Below are 20919 nucleotides of genomic sequence, written 5' to 3' on the forward strand. Positions count from 1 at the left end.
ACCTCGTCCGCCTCCCCTCGGCCCGGTGACTGTCTGTCTGTCATTCCGCCACCCCCAGGGCATGACGCTACCCGGGGATGGCTCCAGGCCCGAGTCCTCCGGAGGCGCGCGGGCTCAGCTGGGGCTCCAGCCCGGTGGACGCCCCTGGGCGGTGAAATTGGGTCCACCCAGCTAAGCGCACACCCCCGCCCCGCCCCGGCCAGGCAGCCCCCAGATTCTGGCCACACAGCCAGTCTGGCGCGAGGGCAGTTCATCTGCCCACCCCTCCAACTCGGTCAGCACCTCCTAGGCCCTGCTTCCCTCCACCACCCTTCACTAAGCCCCTTCCCCCTTCCACGCCCTGCTCTGGGTAATTGAACACTAGCAGCTAATTTAGCGAATAGTTATGTAGCATTGACTGTATCTTACGCGGTGCTACATTCTTCAATCTAATTATCAAAGCAGTTTTGCAAGGTAGATCTAATTAGTTCCCTTTCTACAGATGTAGAAATCAAGAATCAGAAAGGTTTAGTGATTTGGGGCACCTGGGTGGCTTAGTCAATGGAGTGTGTGATGCTTGATCTCGGGGTTGTGGGTTCAAGCCCGCTGGGTGTAGAGATTATTTAAAAATAAAATCTTAAAAAGAAAAAAAGTTTAGTGATTTGCCCAAGGTCACATAGCTAGTGTCTGGCAGAAGTTGGATTCAAACCCACTGCCATTTAACTTTTTCTGCTCACTGGAACCACCTTCTCCACCTGGGGGGCCTCTGTTCTCAGTTTCCATGGTTCCCAAGGTTTTCCTTGGTTCTTCCTGATTCTGCATCAGCCCTCTTCCCTAAACCGGCAGCTCCTCCCCACTTGACTGGATGCTCTGGAAACCTCAAAGAGCTCCCAGTCCCCTTCCTTAGGATAGTTCTGTTCAGCTACTCAGGCCAGCAAGTCCTGATGGGCTGCCCCAGCCACCCAGCCCTAGGTCCATTGCCTGACCCAAACCCCTTGCGTTATTCCTTCAGCCACTTGGTGCTCCTGGCTCAGGTGAGACCCTGAGCCACACTCAGGTCCCAGCTGGCAGCCCTGGCTGCCCCCGGCCCCCTCCCTGTCCATGCACACAGCAGGGTAGTCCGTGGCTGTGGCAACCTCCTAATTAACCAATAAATCAGTCTCAATGGTTGCAGAGCTACCCACTTCCCTCCCCCCCCCACACACGCCAATAATATTTATTAGCTCAGGCTGAGGCCTGAGACCTTGCGGCCTCCTTGTCTGCCTGGCACACCTCCCGGCTGCCGGGCCCCCTGGGAAGGCCCCTCCCCGACAGCCCGCAGCTGCTGAGTCCTGCTCACTGCCCGCCACCTGCTGCAGACCCAGGGGTCAGGGTGTCAGTCACCCTTCACAGGGGGAGGCTGAGACCTGCTGGGAAGTGATTGCTTTGAGAGCCCAGCACAGGGGCCTGACCCCAGGTCCAGTGTTCTCTTGACGGCGTCTCTGCCAAGGTTCCCGCGGCTGGCTCAGGCCACGGCCGTGGGATGGCAGGGGTGTGAGGGTGCCCGCTGCTGCAGCCACCCGTGTGGCCTATACCTCCCCGTGGCCATCACTCACACTTCCACCAGCTCCTCTGACTCGCAGACAAAAGCTACTACCACCATCGTCAGAAGTGGAAACTGAGGCTCCAGGAGATGGGGTAGCTCGCCCAGAGCTGGGATCCTACCTGGGCCCAACAGACGGCTCTCATGGCAGGCCAGGCAGCACGGGAAAACATCGAAGACCACCTGATGAAGTTCGCCACACGACACTGGTGAGTGTCTGCAAAGTAGAACGGGGACCACCATCTCTGGGGCTTTGCTTATGCGGTGTTTGGGCCAGCCGCTCAGCCGGGCTGCCGCTGCTCTGGGACCAGGGACACGTGCCTGACTGGGGACAGCCTCCAGCTGGGACAGGCAAGAGACAAGCTCACCGAGCCAGGCAGAGCCAGTTCGAACCTGCCTGCAACCCCAGGCCTGGGGAAGGGGGGGTGGGTCGGGGGGAGCCCTCCACAGTGGCCTGGGTCTCTGCTCAACTGGCAGAGGGACAGTGGTACAGCCCCGGCCCCTGGCTGGACTCCAGGGCCTCGGGCTTCTGAAGGGAGTCTCCCTGGCCCACTGGAGGCTCTGGCTAATGGACGACAGTACAGCCTGGACCAGAGTTGGCACACAACAAGTATTTGGTCCACGACGATGGAGACGACCCTTTCCTTCCTTCTTTCCTTTACCCCCCAGGCATTTGGGTGCCTCCCTTAAGCTCTGCGGTGAGGGGAACACAGAGAGGGCCTGAGTCTGACCTGGTCCCTGTCTTCCAGGAGCTCCTCAGTCTAGCTGGACAGCCAAACACCAAAAGAAGGAAAGACAGCACCGTGGGCTGGGGCCAGAATAGGAGAACACACAGTCCTGAAAGGGCACAGAGGAGGAAACTCCTGCCTTCCTGGCCAATCCAAGCAGGAGTCCCAGAGGAGGTGACAGTGAATATGCATTTTCCTGAAAAGGGTGAAAAGGGCCTGCCACGTGGAGCAGCAGCCTGTGCCAAGGCGGGGTACAGGCAGGAGCAACAAGGGCCTTGTGCGGTCAAAGCAAGCCAGGAAGGGGGGGTAGCCTGAGGAGGCCAGGAAGGTGGGTGCAGTGAGATCACGTGGCCTCCCGGGCCAGCTGGGGAGCTGGTGGTGATGCCACTGAGGGTTTTCAGGATGGGCCCCATCAAACGTGTGGCTAGGAAGCCCCCCATGGCTTTGTAGAGGCTGGGTTGGAGATGCCAGGCTGGCAGCGAGCAGCCCGATCCAGGCCGCTCTGTGAGCCTTGGGCCACAAATCCGCCACCAAGGGCCTGGCCCAGGGCTGGGAAACTGTTTTGCCATGGATTTAGCAGGAAGATTGATGACCTGCTGCTGGGCTTGGGCTCGGCCTCGGAGGCCCCTGGGTCTGCTTCAGGGGGCTAATGAAATGCTTGGAAGAGCAGATGGTCGTAGTACTTTGGTTGGAGAGAGCTGCGAGTCCTGTAGGGCCACAGGCAGGCACTGGCGGCTGGAGGAGAGGCGGAATGAGCTCCAGCCATTCTCCGAGGCCCAGGAGAATCCACCCAACCTGAGCCCCCTGCAGGATCTCAGGCTGGGCCTGGGGCAGCCTGGGGGTCCCGGCAGGAGTTGAGTTGGAAGGTCTGAATTCTGCAGGCCTCTCATCCTCCTGTTTGTGCAAACCTCTTAGGAAGGGCCCTGCATCGCTCACACCTGAGCACTTAAGAGGCACGGCGTTCTTTTGCAGGAAGAAAAGGCAGAAGCATGTGGGGTTGGAGGAGCCCAGAAGGCCCTAACCCAGCTTGGGCAGGCAGGGAAGACTTCCTGGAGGAGCTGGTGCCCAAGCCAAGGCCTGGAGTGGGAGTTAATCAGGGCAGATGGGGAAGGGAGCGATGGCAGAACATGGGTACCGGCCACCTGAAGTCAGGCACAGCATGGTGGGGCCCCAGCAGGAAGTGAGGTGGGAGTGGTGGGGACAGTCGCAAAGGGTTCTGTAAATCCTCTCTGAAACTGAGGCTAGACTTCGTCCTGAGGGCAATGGGGAGCCACTGAAAGGTTGTAAACAAAAGAGTAAACTTACCAGATTTCCTCTATAGGGAACTTTCTGGCGGCAAGGCAGGCTTTCCTGAGGCGGAGGGCAGAATGAGATGGGGGTAGGGCAGGGACGCCACTTAGGAGGCTGGTGGGAGAATCTGGAGAGAGGAAGGTCTCAAGACGCTGATAGTGGGTGGGGATGTGTGGACAGACGGAACAACCACTTACAAGGTACAGTCCTTGGGACTTGGTGACTAAATGTTGGGGGGTGTCCCAGCTGACATCCCAGACTTCTGGCTTGGGCTACTGGCGGTTCTGGCGGGGGGATAATGGGGGCACAGGTTTGGGGGGAAACATGCTGAGACTGAAGGGCCTGGGGGGCACGGTGGGGGGTGTCCATGGGGGACCTGCTACACTCAGGCCTTGTGCTTGACCCTGGAATGTGTCTCATCTGCTTTAGAGCTTGGAGATGGAGAAACTGAGGCTCCGAGAGATTAAGTAACATGCCCAAGATCACAGAGCTAGCCCAAAACAGAGCTGGCTCGACCTCGGGTCTGTCTGAGCTCAGTTCCACGGTCTTTAGGGAGCAGAGGCAGGAAGAAGTTGGCTGCAGCAAGGGAAGCTGAACGTGCAAAGGTGACCCCCCCCACTCTACCCTCCCCCCCGCCCCCGCAGTGTAACAACGGTAGCCGGGGCTGACACTCAGTCCCGGGCAGGGTGAGCGAGGGGAAGGCCCTGGCACAGCTGCTCCGCCACTCACCCTGCTTCAGGCTGGCAGGAACGGCATCATCCATCAAGTTCGAGGTGTGCACCTAGGGACATAAATACCAATTAACCACCCCGAGACTTCCTGTTAATGAACACCAGTTCCTCTGCCCTGACGCGGGGCTCATTTGTGAGCCGCGGGCGGGACCCAAAAAGGCACGAGGCCAGAGAAAAGCTGTGCAGCGGGGGGAATGGTTTCTGGCTGAAGTGGACAAGACTGATTTATTGAGGCATCTGCTTGATGCCACGTGGCGGCTCAGGCTCTGCGTAGGGGTGCTACGGAAGCAGGAGGAGGGCTGGTGCCGAGGGCTCGAAGGGCAAGGGCACAGCTCAGGGGACCTGGGCTGCTGGGGAGGGGGCCGGCCGGAGCATCTGATGGTCGTGCCGGCTGGACCCGGAGCGGTGGCGGCGTGCAGAGGTCAGGGCACGGACTTTGAGCTCCAGCGTCAGGTCTGAACCCTGGCTCCCGCACCTCACCGCCCTGAGCTGTCTGTGGCTCTACGGGCTTGCAGAACTGAGCTCTGTCAGCGCCAGGCCCCGTTCGTTCGAGGCAAACCACCCTGGGTGGCTCACCGGCTGTTGCCAACTGTATGTGACGCTGTCAGTGCCACCTGGGGCAGATCCTGGTCCCCAGCAAACCCCTCGAGATCCAGCTGAAGAGGCGTGACTTCCCCACTTCTGCCCCTCAGGTCGAGCCGACCACCGAGTACGGCTGTGACTCGTGCCACCCTCCCAGGCTTTCGAAGTGGGAAAAGTCACCAGGCTGGCCTGGACCAGTCATGGGGACAAGAGAACACTCTGGTCCCTTGGCGGGGGCTTTGGGAAAGACTCCTGCTTCCCTGAGCCTGGTTCCTTATGTGGAGATCATATCTCCCTGACGCACTGAGGCCTCCATGTTGTCGTGAGAGCCAGCATCAGGGGGCTGGGGCTGTGGTTCCCTTTGGGACCCGTAACTGGGGGGAGCCAGGGACTTTGTTGGGATCACCCGGGGAATCAGACCAGCTTCCCGACCTCCTGAGCTTGCCTTGGGCTCAGCATCTGAAGCGGTCTGGGAAGCAGGCAGTGCTGGTCGGGATAGTGGCTTCTCCCAGAGGGGCTTTTCCCTGGAGCTCAGGGTGCCTGCTTTGGGTAAGAATGCACTTGACCTCTAGGTTGGAGGTGACAGCCAGCCTCACGTGATTTCTGCCACCAGGCACAGCTTCAGACCTGGACCTCTGCAGCCTCGTCCCACCTCCCTCTCTGGCCAGCCTCTCACCCTCCTGGGCCCAGCACTTTCCACAGTCTCCTGGTCCCACTGCCTGTCCTCCTGCCTGTCCTCCAGCCTCCAGGCCTGCCTCACGCTGTTCCCTCCACCTGCCCAGCTCTCCCACCACCCCGGGAGGCTTGTGATAGTGGAGGCAACTGCCCAAGATCAACAAGGGTCACGCCAGGCTCACCAGCTCGGACCGTCCTTTCTCTGACCTCTAGTGACCAGGCGCCTGCTTGTCCAAGCCTACTGTGTCACGTGCTCGGCAAGAAAAGGGCCAGACCCTCCCCGCACCTGAGACTGCTTGTGGACACGCGATATTCGCTCGGTAAGGTCCAGCACTTCCTATCGACTGTGTCCCAGGGGACCCTGGTGGCCATTGGCACTTTGGAAACCTGGGCAGAGATTAAATCAGCCCTGGGCTGGGCCCCACACACCGGCTTTCTGACCTCAAGCAAGTTACTTTCTCTCTCTGAGCCTCAATTTTCTGCATCCATAAAACAGCAGCAGCGGTATGCTGGCTACCTAACATTTTATCCCGAGCGCTAAAGCAAGGGACTTGCATAAAGGGCCTGCCGGCCCCTAGCAGGAACTCAGCAAATGGCCCCCTCAGTTTTAGGAAACTCTGCTGAGAAGACTCTAATTCCAGGCACGGTGGGAACAGCACGAGCTTTGGGGGTGATCCAGGTTCTAGCCTAGCTGCCCAGTTGGGTCACCCCAGCAAACCTGTATTTTCTCTACTATCAAAAGCAGCAGTGAGGCTAGTTTTCTGGAAGGATGGTTGTGAGAACCTTGAATGTTCTTTTCTAAGCACTCACCACTGTTTGCCAGGGAGTCTGTTAAGATTTTATTTATTTATTTGACAGAGAGAGACAGCCGGTGAGAGAGGGAACACAAGCAGGGGGAGTGGGAGAGGAAGAAGCAGGCTCCTAGCGGAGGAGCCTGATGTGGGGCTCGATCCCATTACGCCGGGATCACGCCCTGAGCCGAAGGCAGACACTTAACGACTGCGCCACCCAGGCGCCCCAGGGAGTCTGTCCTTCTGTTCATGGCCCTGCGCCCTACCCAGAGCACAGCCAGTGTTCAATAAGGGGAATGAAATCTGAGGTCAAAAGCAAGGATCCTATCCGGAAGGTAAAATCCATGGAGGTGGATTTCTTCTTCTTCGTGCCAGCCCCACATCCTCCCCTCCTCCTGCTCCCTCCACCCACCGACTCAGTGACTCCCAGAGCAGCTAGGAACAGAATTAAGTCCTGCGCGGGTGACCTTGTGGAGTTCTCCATCCTGCCCCCTGCCCAGCTCCGCCGGCTCAGGGCCCACTTGTGTACTTTCTGACTCACTCCAATGTCTGGGGCAGACTCGCAGGCTGGCTCTCCAGACAGATTTGGGGTGGCAGACATCTCCTGGCTGGAAATGGGGTAAGGCAGATTGGCTGGCTGCCTGGCTGTCTGGCAAGCGTTTGATGACCGGCCTCTATGGCTGGGGAGGGAGTGGACAATAACCACTTTGCTTGTCCCAATGGCCCATTCTCACGGCCTTGTGGTTACAGGGCCAGGAGTGGGTGGGCGGGGCACCACGGGGATGGAGGGTGCTGCAGGGATATGTCCTGCTTTCTGGGTGGGGCTGGCTTGGTCCAGGCCACAGACTTGTTAGGAGTTAGCCAGTGAGTGTCTCTGTCAGACTGTTCTAGAAAGAGCTGAAGTCATCTCAGGGCAATTTCACTAAGTCCCGGCACCCCCCACCCTCTTGGCTCTGCCAATGCAAAGCAGCCTGCCCTACTAGGGGATAATCGGTCTCAGAAGTACCCAAGCAGTCCCCAGGGTGCCCTTGGCACGCCCCTTACCTATCTGCCCCAACGTTCTGTAGCAAGAGTTCCTAACTTTTTCTGATCGTGGACCCTGCTGAGAATGAAAGCTATGGTCGCTTTTGTCAGAAACACACGTCTTGCACGGTTTCAGGCGGTTCATACCTCCCTGAGGGCCCGTCCATTGAACCCCTTAGACCTGAGGCTGAGAAACTGCTTCAGCTCTCTCCAGGGCGCTCAGGCCCAGGGGTATGCTTATGGGAGGCGCAGAGAAGCAGGTCCCAAGAGAAGGGGCCCACCGACTTTGAGGTCCATTCCCTCCCACCCGTACCTCCCCTTTGCCCTGACTTTCCCTGCCCAGCCCCACCCCCAGGGCCAGGGGCCAAGGGGCCTGTGTGCAGGCACGAGCACCTGCAAAGCCCCGGCGGAAGGCAAGCTCACACGTGCTCCTGGACCCTAGCCAGCAGGCTCCCTCATAGAAAGGCCGCCGCGCCCCTGCACTTCTCCCTCTCACTCCTCCCCTTACTCCGCCCCTCCCTCACAAGGAGCTCCTCCCTCACGGGGCTCCTCCCCTCAGTACGCCCCTCCTTCACGGGGACCTCCTCCCCCCGCCCCTCCCCCACGGGGTCCCTTCCTCGCAGTGCTCCTCCTCTCACTCCTCCACGTGGAGACGCAGCCACTTCACTCAGCAGCAGCGTCTTGGGCTCCGTGGAAACCTGACTGCTTCCTCTGCTGCTCTCTTCCCGCAGTCTTGGGGCTAGCACCACACTTTCCCTCCCCCAACCCTGCCCCCCAACCCCTGGTGGAGTTTCTCCTCTCACAGGATCCTGAAGGCAGCTCCCAGCCTGTGTCTCATACCCACAGAGACCCTTTTCTCTTCTGGGTCTGGGGAGCAGCTGGGGGCCCTGGGTTCAATTCCCATCTGAACAGGCTGGGCTTTGGGGGACAGCTCCCCTCTGAAAAGCAGCCAGGATTCCAGCGTACTCAGAGGGCACGTGGGGCAGGGCCAGGGTGGGTGTGGACAGTGACCTGGGGAGTCTGTCTTTACTCTGTAGTCAGTGTCCCCCTCCGCTCCCCTCCTGTGGCAGACCCCTGCCAAGAAACCCGCGGGTGCGTTGCCCACAAGGGACGGGTCTGCTCCCCGGGGCCGAGCGGGGTACCTCCTGTACAGTGAGTTCTGTGCCTCCACGACTAGGTCAGTTTCCCGTCACTGCTGAAACAAATGTCCACGGACGTCGTGGCTTAAAACAACATGTACTTTATTCTCTTACGATTCCGGCGGTCAGATTTCCAAGGACAGTCTCCCGGGGCTAAAGTCAAAGTGTCAGCAGGGCCCTGGTTCCCTCGGGAAGCTCTGAAGGGAGATTCCATTTCCTTGCCTTTTCTAGCTTCTGTGGGTGCCTGCCTTCCTCAGCTCTGACCCCTTCCCGCTGTATCTCCCACTTCCTCTCTGACCTCCTGCGATCCTTGTGACTACATGAAGCCCACCGGGCTAACCCGGGAGGGTCGCCTGGTCCACAGATCATCCATGTAATGACATCTACAAAGTCCCTTTGCCCGATAAAGTAATGTCCACAGGCTCCTGGGATAAGAACGCGGACATCTCGGGGGGCCACCATTCAGCCTACTACAACCGGGCTGCAGAATGGACCACCTCCCCCTCCCAATGTTTTGACGACTGGGAGAAAAGGCTGGGGCTTTTCTGCTTTGGGTTCCACAGGGTCCTTCCTAACCTTGTATTTTTAGGGTCTAGGCTTCACCGACCCTCCCTTCCAACCAGAGAGATGCACTGCGATGGCTCCTTGAAAGTCAGGCGACAAGTCTAAATCTAAATGCTGGTGAGGGGTGTGGGCCAGCCAAGAAGCCCCCCAAGGGTTCTTAAGCCCGCACCCTGCTGGCTGCAATAAGCCCCTGGCCGGGAAGGGACACAGAGAAGGGTCTGGGGCCTGCCGAGGGTGCCGGGGAGGCCACGAGACAAGTGAGGCTGGCTAGGACGGTGCACGTCGGCCAGAGCTGAGGTGTGGCTGCAGTGCTGTGGGAGCAGAGGGAGAAGCTGGGGGCTGTGGTCCCGGCCCCCAGAGATGGTACAGGCCGTGGCTGGGAGCGGCTCTGAAGTTGGTGAGAGAGATCTCTGCCCCGCAGCATCTGGGGGCAAGGGCCTCACCAGATTACGTGCAGCTCCAAGTCCCAGGCATTGGGCTTTTTCTTGGTACTGAGAGAGCGGTGGGGGCAGGGGCGGGGCAGCGGCAGAGTGGAAGCCGGGGAGCCTCTCTTGCTACCTCTTCTCCATGTTCTGCATCTGCAAGCTGAGGGACGTGAAGCTGGCCAGGAGGTCGGTCACTTCATCCACCTGTGGGACAAAACCAAGGCTCTGTCACAGGTGCCATGACAGGCCCAGGTGTCTCGGCCCCCAGATCTCCACCCCAGGCCATAGACATGGAGGGTAGGCATGGTCTGTCCTCCCAGGGCACGGGGCGGCTTCCCGTGCTGACTACGGAGCAGCTGTCCGATCGGTAGTCCTTGACTCCAGGTACTGTCAGACTGCCCCGGAGACGAGAGCCACGAGTAGCTTCAAAGGAAGTCGACAGACGCTTGGAGGTCCACAGTGGGCTGCAACTCCACAGCCGTGGCCCTGCTCCACATGAGTGGCTGGCTGTGTCGCACCAGAGAGGGACTGGCGCCGAGGCTCCTGCCAGGCGCCGGGCCTGGCCCTGCAGCTGCCGCTCACCTGCTCTTTGGTGCTCGTCATCTGGAGGCGGGTGCAGAGGTCGTCCAGCCGCTCCCGCTGCTCGTGCCGCCCCAGGTGCTCCAGGTACTCCCTCAGCATCTGGATGATCTGGAACAAGGGGCTGGGCTGAGCTGCTCGGTTCTACCTAGGCGGCCCAGAGAGAGCTGCCGGTGGAGCAGATGCCAAACGGGGTCAGTGTGAAGCCCCCAGGAGCCCTCGTGCTGGCGGCAGGCGTGTCTGTGGTTAGGGCAGCGCCTGCCCAGGGCTTGTCTGCTGCCGGTGGCTCAGCACAAGGGGCACTCACCTGCTTCACCTCCAGCCGCACAGCCTCCAGGCACTGGGAGTGGCCTTCCTGTAGGATGTTCAGCTTCGACTTGGCCAGGTGCAGGGGCGTGCGGCCAGCTCGGTCCAGGGCATCCACGCGGGACCCTGCACGAGCAGGCCGAGGTAAGCCCACGGGGCGTGAGGGCAAGAGAGGAGGGCAAAGGGGAAGGAAGCACATACCTCCTCGTAGCAGGGTAGTGATGACAGGGACGTGGTTGGTGCAGGCCGCTGAGGAAGGAGAACAGAGACTTGAGAGTCCAGGCCACCAGGACTTGTCCCTGCCTGCCCGCGGAGGGAGCAGGACTGTGACTCTCAAGTGTGCCCGCTCCAGGTCCCACCTCCAGAGACTGCATCACCAAGGCAGCCATGGGGTGGGTCCAACTCCCTCCCTGTACAGCTGGGGAGACTGAGGCTGCGAGATGGGACCTGCCTCACCGTGAGCCATGGTGTGGAGCAGCCACAGGCTGCAGGTCTCACCTTCCCTAGCAGAGCCCTGCTGAGCCACTGAGGTTGCTAAAGCAGCTATGCTCGGGGCATGGCCACCTGGTAACCAAAGGCAAAGGCCAGGGGACACAGCCTGGGGCGAGTGCAGCCCCCGGGGGCTTGGGTTCTCCCCAGATGCTAGGAGATCCTGCTGGGAGTTTGCAGGGCCCCGGGCTCTCCATCAGAGAGCCCAGCCGTGCGGCAAAGCAGCGGGCACTGGTGGCTTCTCAGGCACTTACCCAGGTGCAGTGGCGTGTTCCCCAGCCCATCTCGCTGGTTGGGATCAGCCCCGTGGTCCAGGAGTAGCTGCACTGGAAACAGGAAAACCCACGAGGAGTTGTTGGAGGGCTTCTACGGACTGGATCCTAACCCCCACCTGTAAGCTAGCTAAAGAGGCTTCCGCAAAGTGTGGGACACTGAAAGCAACATGGTTCTCCATGTTGTTTTGTTCATTCATTCGTTCGTTCGTTTATTCATTCACTTACTCCCTCACTCACAGGGTTCATGTGTAGGACTCTGAGGGCCAGGGACCGAGGATTCCGGGAGGGCCTTCTGACCTACGCAGGACTATGAAAGGACAGAGATTCTAAGGGTTAAAGTAAGTTCTTTCAACAGCGGTGGCTGCTAGTAAAGGCTCTCAAGGACACTTTCTGCTCTTTCCACAGCCAAGTGCCATAGTGGAAATTAGGCCAATAGCTGATGCTGACCATCCCCCTCCCTGAGTGTCTATGCCACCTCCGGGGTGGGCTGCAGTGACCCAGAGAGATGTGCAGGCAGACTAACACATATGACGAGGCCGGGCTGAGAAGCACACTCTGTACAGAAACGAATGAGAGACGTCTCATAGACCTACATGTGAAAGCTCTAAGTCCGGCTTGTAGAAGAAAACCTTGTGATAGGGAAAGATTTCTTAAATAGGTCACAGAAATGCTACCCATAAAAAAGAGAAAAGATGGATACACTGGATTCATTAAAAATAAGAGCTTGGGTTGATCAAAAGACACCACTCAGAGAACAAGAAGGAAGATCAGAAAAGTTAAGTCATTTATATTTGATAAGTGATTTGTATCCAGAATATGTAAAGAATTTCTACAAATCAATAATAATAATAAAAAAACCAACCAGGCAGCTTGTTTTAAAACGCGGACAAAAGACTTGAACAGGAACTTCACAAAAGAGGATAAAAAAATGGCCAATATGTACAAAACAGGCTACAAAAATGGTCAATATATACATGCTCAACATTCATGGCCACCAGAGAAACGCAAATGAAAGAATGGCTAGAATGCCAGAATGGCTAAAATTAAAAAGAGACAACACCAAGCATCAGCAAGGCTGTGGAGAAATGTGGAACTCCTACACCGCTGGTGGGAGTGTATATTGGGACAGCCGCCGGGGGCGACAGTGTGGAAGTACGTACTAAAGCTCATGTACGTGTCCCCTGGTGAGCCAGCAACTCCTTGCCTGCGACAATATCTAACACAGTTAAATGCTTATATCCAAGTCACAGGTACAAGAATGTTCCCAACAGCTGTAGTCATAAGAGCCCAAACCTGGAAACAACACAAACGTCCATCAACAGTAGAACAGGTGAACTGTGGGACAGCACACAATGAAATACCATCCAGCAATAAGAAAGAAGAAACTCCTGATACTGACAACATTCAGGGATGAATCTCAGGGATGTAAGTTTGAGTGAAAGAGAATACAAAAGTGCATACTCTTTGCTTGCAATTATGTGAAATTCAAAACCAGGAAAACTACTGTATGGTGAACAAGGTCTACACGGGAGTAAGGACTGGAAGGGGCATCAGGTAGGCTGCTGAGGGGCTGAAACTACTTTCTTTCTTTCTTTCTCCTTTTTTTTTTTTTAAGTAGGCCCTACACCCAACATGGGGCTTGAACTCATGACCTTGGGATCAAGAGTCGCATGCTCTACTGACTGAGCCAGCCGGGTGCTCCTGACCGATCTGGGTGGTGGTAAGGACAGTGCATACATATAGAAAGTTCACTGTGTATAAGTTATACCGCACGCAAAAAGGACTTTCGAAAGGGGGAGGGAGGTCTGTCCTGCTGGTGCCCTTGGCACTGAGTAAATGTTGCCAGAATGTCTTGAAGGACTGGCCCCACCCCTGGCTGTGCAGACAGCAGATCTTCCCCCTGCGCCTCTGGAGAGGTGCTCCTCAGCCCGCCCCGTTCCCTCCCGCCTGCCCAGGACTCACCGATCTGGTCGTTGCCATTGCAGGAGGCGAAGTGCAGAGCGGTGCGGCCCTTGTCATCAGCTGCACAGGGATCCGCACCATCTTCCAGAAGCTGCTGCACTGACACCACCAAGACAGAGGGGAAGGGGGACACAGAGGCGGTGTTAGTTAAGCAGCAGCTCCTAGGGCATGAAGAGGGAAGCTCAGGGTGCTTCCAGGCAAGGCACTGATAAGGCAGGCGAGAGCTCATCCCGCCTGGATGCTGGCCTCACAGGGGACACGAAGACAAGGGCCTTGCTCTCCTGAAGGCATGTCTGAGGACCACAGATTCTGGCTGCTCAAACTCTGTGTCTAGGCATAGATCATCACAGAAGGATCTTGGCCCTCAGGGTCAGGAACTCTAGAGTCACAGAAACCCCGAGCACAGCCTTTGGCCTCACATCCATTCCAGTCGGACACAGCCGCCTGAGCTGTTGGGCAATGCTTCCTTTGCTCCTGAGGGGGGGCCCTTTGGAGTGGCCAGAGCACAGACATGGAGCCGCAGAGACTAAGTCCCAGGCTAAGCTGAGTAACAAAGAAAGGAGTACATTGCCGGTAGTGTGGGGCAGGGGAAAGAGCCGGGCTGGGAGTAGGAAGGCCTGAATTTAGGTCCCAGTTCACCAGCAAATGGGAATAATCGCCCTGCCAATCTCCAGAGCTGCTATGATGAGAATAATGGATATGAAATGCCTTCTCTGCAAAACATGGAGCCATTATAAACTGTGAGGCATTACGTGTCACATGCGTATGTCCGACTGAAATGTATAAATTGCTGCCAAACATCATTTTTTTAAAAAGATTATTTATTTATTTATTTGACAGAGAGACAGCCAGCGAGAGAGGGAACACAAGCAGGGGGAGTGGGAGAGGAAGAAGCAGGCTACCAGCCGAGGAGCCCGATGCGGGGCTCGAACCCAGAACACTGGGATCACGCCCTGAGCCAAAGGCAGACGCTTAACGACTGCGCCACCCAGGTGCCCCCAAACATCATTTTAGAGCATCCAACAGTTTAGTCTCCACCAGCAAACCTCTCAAGGACTCCAGACAAAGCCCAGAATCCCCTCTTCCTCCTTCTCCTCAGGCTCAGGTAGCCACTCTGGCTCCCGTGTCTCCTTAGGGCCCTGTTCACCCTGCTACCCGAACGTGAACACGCTGTGCCATTTTAGAGCACTGGTGTGTACACCGAGCAGCAGCCTGACCCCAGCCACCTGTCTGCTCAGCCCCTCGACCACCCAGCCAGGCACGGTGTCCATTTCACAAGCCAGGAGAAGCGTCCCGTTCTGTGAAGTGCCCCGGGTACACTCACCCGGCTACCAGGAGGCAGCACTGGGATAGAAACCCAGGCTCCTCTGGCTCCAGAACTTCCGCCTCTCCAACTAAATACAGGACTTCAGGTTTTCTGGGGTTTTGTTTTAGAAAAATAGTATCACTTTATATTCTTTGTCTCCAATTATATTGTAGGTGTTTTTTGTTTCGTTTATCTTACTTAATATCTAGGACCAAGATCGGACTTGTTCAACAACATGAATGTTGTTGACTGATTGAAGAAATGAATAAAGGTGGCAGGAAAAGGTTTATGAGAGTGGAAGAGAAAGAAGAGCTTCCGGTTAGATCAGGACATTCACCAAAAGATAGCCAGCCAAAGAGTTAAGACAAAGCTAAAAGAGTCCGTTCTCTTCTATGATTTGGGCAGTTAATAGTCTTCTTGGAAAGCACTAAAGGCAGCACCTGTCAGAAGTCATCGAAAAATGCAAACCTTTTGATGTGATAACCCCACACCTGGGAAATTATCTTAAAAATGAGAAACTGGGGCTCAGTTGGTTAAGTGCCTGACTCTTGATTTCAGCTCAGGTCATGATCTCAGGGTTGTGCGATCGAGCCCCAAGTCAGGCTCTGTGCTGAGCAGGGAACCTGTTTAAGATTCTCTCTCCAAAAAAAAAAAAAAAAAAGATTCTCTCCCCCTTTCCTTCTGCCCTCCCCCCACCAAAAGAAAAACCACTGTGCAAATATATGACTAGCTAAATAACTCTTGCTTTGTTCCTCTGAAGGCATAGTGGGCATCCATTACAAATTGTGGTTATAACTGGAGAATGGAATTACAACATAATTCCTGCTTTTCACCTAATAAGCTTAAAAAAAAATCATACAGCCATGTATTCATTCTGTCAATAGGGGAAAAAAGACGTTTCCCTTTTGAAAAAAACTTTTCATAGTTATGTGGGCTACAAAATTGTGTATCTGGCACAGTTTGCAAGCCCATAAAGAAAATTTCTCTGGGGGCGCCTGGGTGGCACAGCGGTTAAGCGTCTGCCTTCGGCTCAGGGCGTGATCCCGGCGTTATGGGATCGAGCCCCACATCAGGCTCTTCCGCTAGGAGCCTGCTTCTTCCTCTCCCACTCCCCCTGCTTGTGTTCCCTCTCTCGCTGGCTGTCTCTATCTCTGTCAAGTAAATAAATAAAATCTTTAAAAAAAAAAATAAATAAATAAAAATAAAAAAAAAAAAAAGAAAATTTCTCTGCATAGGAAAAAGGACTAGAAGGATAGTCACCAACATACTTACAGAGATCAGTTCCTTTGCTGATTATGGATGTTTTCCTTGCATATTTCCTTCATCTCCCAAACATTTTAAATGTATGTAATTTTCACTTAAATGAAAATATATTATGATTTAACAATAGCAGGGCATCAATTTTATGTCCATTACGACTGCTCAACTGCACCAAAACCCCAACAAAGTACAGAAGGAAAAGGAAATGCGAACCGTAAGAGAAGAGGATTAAAGAGGCCAACCCCACATTCAGGGTCACCGTCAGAGTCCGGCAAGAGTCTGGTCAATCTGACAGCCATTTAGATTTGAACATGCGTGTGTTAGAGACTCTGACTGGAACATTATAACATTTCTATCAAAACACTGAAACCACCACGTGAATACCTGACTCAAGATAAACTAGGCTTTCTGTGCAAGGGAAGTATAATTCAAATATTCTCTGGCCACACACTAGAGATAGTCAAAAGAGAACATTTATCATTTTTCCTTGAAAAGCTATCTTGGCTGCTGCTCAAATATTCCAGAATATTAAAGTTCCCGGAAAAGAGACCAAAGTGAAGAGAGTTGGAAAGCCCTCCAGTTGCCAGGCCTGCTCACTATGCTACGCCAGGCGTAAGGGAACCATTTCAAGGCCCATGGTTTAACACCCAGCCCCCCGAGGTAAATGACTTCCTCTCCACGCCGGCTGGAAACGGGCTCTCTGATCCCACGGCCCTCAAGCGATGCTCACATCTATGCTGACCGCAGCACCCCACCGAAACAGAATGATGTCCACTTGAGGTAGGTGGGATCGCGGCCTCCCAGGTCTTTGTCCAAGCCTTAATCCTCAGAGTTTATTGGATATGTGACCTCATGCAGCAAAAACGACTTTGCAGATATGAATAAGGTTAGGGACCTGGAGCTAGAAAGATTATCCTGGATTCTTCAGGCCCAAACTAATCACATGAGTCCTTAAAATCAGCTACGTTTCCCCGCGGTGTGAACCAGAGACACAGCAGCGTGAGGACTCAGTCCACTGTTGCTGACTTTGAAGATGGAGGGAGAAGACCACAAGCCAAGGAATGTGGGTGGCCCCTAGAAGCTGGACACCGCAGGGAAACAGTCTCCCCTAGGGCTTCCAGAAAGAAATACAGCCCTGCTGACAACACCTTGCTTTCATCGTGGTGAGACCTGTGTTGGGTTTCTGACCTCCAGAATTATGTGCTAAGAAATGTGTGTTGTTAAAAAGTAATAATAAAAATTAAAAAAAAGAAAAAGAAATTTGTTTTGTTTTGAACCACGATGTTTGTGGTAATTTGTTGTAGCAGCCCTAGAAAACTAACACGTGGATAAAATTACAAGTTTTCCCCTAGAACTTGACCTTGTACTTCTGAGGCTGCTACCGCCCTGTCAGCCAATGAACGCTGGGGAGCAACAACAAAAACCCAAAATGGTGTCCTGCTGGGAGCCCCGCCCATTTCTTTCAGATGTTCTGTCACCTAAACAAGTCTGAGAACCACTGACCCAACTACCGCAAAGCCTCAGTGAGCAGTTGAAGGTGGTGGCTTTATTCAGATAGTGGCTCTGCCAGCAGTTACAGCTGACCGTTCCCAGTAACCGGAAGTTCTAAAAAGCTCCTGCTTGGCTGCTGGCTGCCAGGGATACAAAAGCAGACACTGTCCCAACATCAGGGAGCCCAGAGAGTGATGAACACTATGACATCAGGAAGTTCAGGGTGACAGAGAATCATGGGAAGAGTAAGCATCTAAGCCGGACTTCTCTTTTGCGAGATGATTACAGTTATATTCTATATAACAATGAGCCAAGTCCGCAGGGTGAGCGGGCATACTGAATTCAAGCACTCTCTTCCCAGGAATGGGTGGCCTGGATTTTGCTTTCCCTAACCGGCCCGTGGAGCCGGACCTGCTTTGCACACTCACCTGTTTCCACATCGTTGGCATTGGCCGAGTCCCTCAGCCTCTTCAGAGCTGTGAAGAGAGGAAGAGGGTTCTAGTGAAAAACAAAATAAAGCAAAACAGTCATGACGAAGCTGACAGTGGATGGTTGCCTAGTTAATCCACCACTCACCCACAACAGCACCCAAAGGGAAAGAAAGGCACCAGGATACGAGAGACGCTGGGAACAAGGAAAGACGGGAAATGTTGCAGAGCGAGTGCAAAAAACCACATTCTGTAGCAAATCCTCCAAGGCCTTTGGAGCCAGATCTTGGCTCTGCCACGTATAGTAGCTGGGGGACCTTGAGCAAGTGAGTTAACCCTCCTGGGCCTCAGGTTTATCATCTGAAGAAAAAAAAAAGTTGAGCCCTGCCCTGACAGCCCCGAGTTGTTGCAAAGACAAAATGAAATGTTTACATGGAAGCTCTGTGTGAGTCCGTCACGCGGACAATCTTATATTCTCCAAAAGAGGCCATTCCCAAATAACTTACTTAAATTTGGTAATTCCTAAGCAGAAACGTTTTTCTCCTACAATGACACTACCTCTGTATTAGAGGCTAATAGAGAACAATGTCTTTGTCATTGAAGAAATGGTGAAAATTGCAACCCAGATACATTTAATGATTCCTTACTTTTGTAGAGCACTTTATGGTTTATATAGCACTTTCAAATTTTCATTTAATCTCTACAGCATGACTAAGGTACGGGTGGAATCACAGATAGTCCTAAAAGAGACACTAAAGGCCCCATTCTTAAATTTTTCAGGGCCTTGGTTTCCATGTCATCCACAACATGTGAAAGACGGTAACAGTGGACATACAAGAGCAGGGGTTTGAGTCTGGCAGACGTGGGTTCTGATTCCAGCACCGCCACTTAACTAGCTATGCGACTTGGAGCAAGGTCTCCGAGCCTCAGTTTCCTCTTCCATATAACGGGAACAGTATCTGGATCTCATTGAGTTATTGTGAGGATTAGAAATGATCACATACCACCCAACAGTGTTTGGCACACAACAAAGGCAGAATAATCGCTACGGAGTCATCACCTTACTTAACTCCGGCAACATCCCTGTAAAGCAAGTACTGTACTCGTTTACAGACGAGAAAACGAAGGCTGAAAGGTTCTGCAGTTGGCCTACGGCTTCAACGAGGTAGAGTCGTCCAATCCCGGTCTGCGCATTTAAACAAGTTGGTAGAACTTGGCTACATGCTCTGGCCTCCCCTGTCTGCTAATAAAAGTATTCGCCAGCACCCCACTTCTTTTTTAATCTACTAATAAACGCCTGGAGTCATGAAAAGTTTCTATTCAGGAATTACCAAGTGCTTCAGCACTGTCTTTCACATTCGCAGTCCTTAGCCGCTCTCCAACCTGATTGCTACTGAAAGGAGCCTCAGGGGTCACTATGGGCCCGGAGCTCAGCCGCCCGAAGTCCCCGTGCTGAGAGGCCGGGGTAGGTCAGGGTCCCGGAGGGTCGGCGGAGGGCCGGCCCCGCCTCCCGCCGCGCTCCTCACCGTGCACCTCCTTGCCCGTGGGCCCGAGCCGACGGTGGGGCCTGGCGGCGCGCCTCAGCCGGCCGGCGGGGATCTTACAGCGCAGCTCATCTCGGGGCTCCGCGTCCTGCTGCCACAGGACATGGAGGTAGCGCAGCGGGGACTGGGCCCCACCGGACGCCCGGCCCGGGAGGCCCGCGCCGCCGCCCAAAGCGGACCCGAAGTCCGCGAAGGAGAAGAGGCCCTCGGGGCCCGTCAGCGGCTCCGGCGCCACGGCGCACTCGCCATCCGAGCTCGAGCGGCCCGAGCGCGGTTCGTCGTCCGCGCCCCCGGCGGCGGCTGCCATGGCAACGGCTCTGCGCGGGCCTGGCCGCCGGAGCCTCGTTCCCGACCGACCAACCGACCCGCTTCCTCCGCCCTAAGCCTCGCTGTCAGCGGGCGAGCGGGCGGGTCCCGCTTGCAACCACGGCAACCGAGCGGGGGGCGGGCTCCCGTCGCCAACAGCCAACCGGGCCTAGTTCGGGCGAGAGAATTGGTTTCCGGCAGTATGATTGACGGACAAAAAAGCCAATCACACCCCACACGCCCACGCCCTCGCCGTAAGTCCCCACCGGAGCCAATAAAACAGCTAAGTTTAGGACACTCTCTGTCTCCGTCTCTCTCTCCTCCCCCCACCCATTTCCCCCACCAGGTCCTGGGAAAGATAACGGGCAGATGCTTTAACCAATCACTTTAAGATGAACTGCAGCCAATCACTAAGGAAAACGAAGAAGCCGCAAGATAGGGGTAAACACAGATTCATGTTAAAGCAATGAACTTAAAAAAAGGAGTTCCTGGTGGGAAGTGCGTAGTGGAAGTAGGAAAGTGAGAATGTGTTAAAACTTGGGACTATTCCGCAAACTGAAGAGTAATAACTTCTAAATGCGAAAGATCTCTCGGTAACCCCGGCACTGATCGCTGACTTATAAAGAATTGTAATTCAACGTAATTGCCCCACAGCGACACCGCAGTCCGAGAGCCAGTCACCGAGCCAGGTAACTGTGTTACGTTCCAGACGCAGGATCAAGCCTTGACACTCACTGAGTTGCTCACAGCCCTATGGGAGAGGAGGGAGCCCGAAACACGGAAGGGTTTCCTGCGCGGTGATGAGCTTAGCAACTCCTCTCACAAGCCAGTACCCCATAAACACTTCTATAACGTGGACAAGGAGGACCATCCCTATTTTACAGACGAGAAGTTGAAGCAAGAGAGACAAGGGACTTGTTTATGGATGCCCAGCTGTCTTTGGACCAGGGTTTTTGTCCAGCAAAAGTTCTTCCTTCTCATTCAACCCAGGAAAAACGTAATCTTTCTGTAACAGTTGAAAAACACTTTCAAAATTTGTAGTGCTTTCAGAACACCACTGTGAGGTTTCTCCTGGTACTGTATGGAGACAAACGCTGTTTATCTCTTCTGCCCCATAACCGGTAAGTCCATACATGCCAACTCCACTTGTAGCTAGAAGGAAACCGAGGAAAGAAATGAACACTGAATATATGTCATTTACCAAATGCTTGATATGTGTTATACCATTTATTTCTCCCTTACAAGAACCTTAGCAGGTAGATATTATTATACCCACTTTGCCGATCAGGAAATTGAGGTCCTGAGATGTTATATGTACTATTGTACAAGGTTAGAAAGTTGAAAAACCAGGATTTCAACCCCCAAAAGTCCTCTCTTTCCATCACACTGTTTTCTTTAATGAAGAGCCTACTGGAAACCTGGTTCCAGAGAGTTTAAGCGACATCTGGGTATTTATACCTTATT

General features: G+C 54.5%; 1 protein-coding gene across 2 annotated transcripts; it reads right to left on the reverse strand.

Annotated features, from left to right (window-relative positions):
- Positions 1 to 8605: 8605 nt before the first annotated feature.
- ANKRD54 (ankyrin repeat domain 54) lies at positions 8606 to 19565 on the reverse strand. 2 transcript variants are annotated; one of them, XM_040637504.1, is made up of 8 exons: positions 19132 to 19565; positions 17606 to 17653; positions 13121 to 13219; positions 11138 to 11209; positions 10596 to 10643; positions 10396 to 10520; positions 10092 to 10199; positions 8606 to 9713 (listed from the first exon to the last, which is right to left on the reverse strand). In XM_040637504.1, exons 1-8 carry the CDS (start codon positions 19454 to 19456, stop codon positions 9639 to 9641), a joined length of 900 nt encoding a protein of 299 aa, XP_040493438.1. In that variant the 5' UTR covers positions 19457 to 19565; the 3' UTR covers positions 8606 to 9638. The 2 variants fall into 2 exon arrangements, with proteins under 2 accessions (XP_040493438.1, XP_040493440.1); XM_040637506.1 differs by having other exon boundaries at positions 13121 to 13214; positions 19132 to 19271.
- Between the last annotated feature and the right edge of the window lie 1354 nt (positions 19566 to 20919).

This window comes from Ursus maritimus, unplaced genomic scaffold, assembly GCF_017311325.1.
Source record: "Ursus maritimus isolate PB19 unplaced genomic scaffold, ASM1731132v1 scaffold_21, whole genome shotgun sequence".
Lineage (NCBI taxonomy): Eukaryota > Metazoa > Chordata > Mammalia > Carnivora > Ursidae > Ursus > Ursus maritimus.

Excerpts from the sequence above, each read along its gene's own strand:
- ANKRD54 (XM_040637504.1), bottom strand. The coding sequence starts at position 19,456 with ATGGCAGCCGCCGCCGGGGGCGCGGACGACGAACCGCGCTCGGGCCGC. Across the intron at positions 10,521-10,595 it reads CACTACCCTGCTACGAGGAG|GGTCCCGCGTGGATGCCCTG; the intron begins GTATGTGCTTCC and ends CTGCTCGTGCAG. Across the intron at positions 9,714-10,091 it reads TGACGAGCACCAAAGAGCAG|GTGGATGAAGTGACCGACCT; the intron begins GTGAGCGGCAGC and ends TTTGTCCCACAG.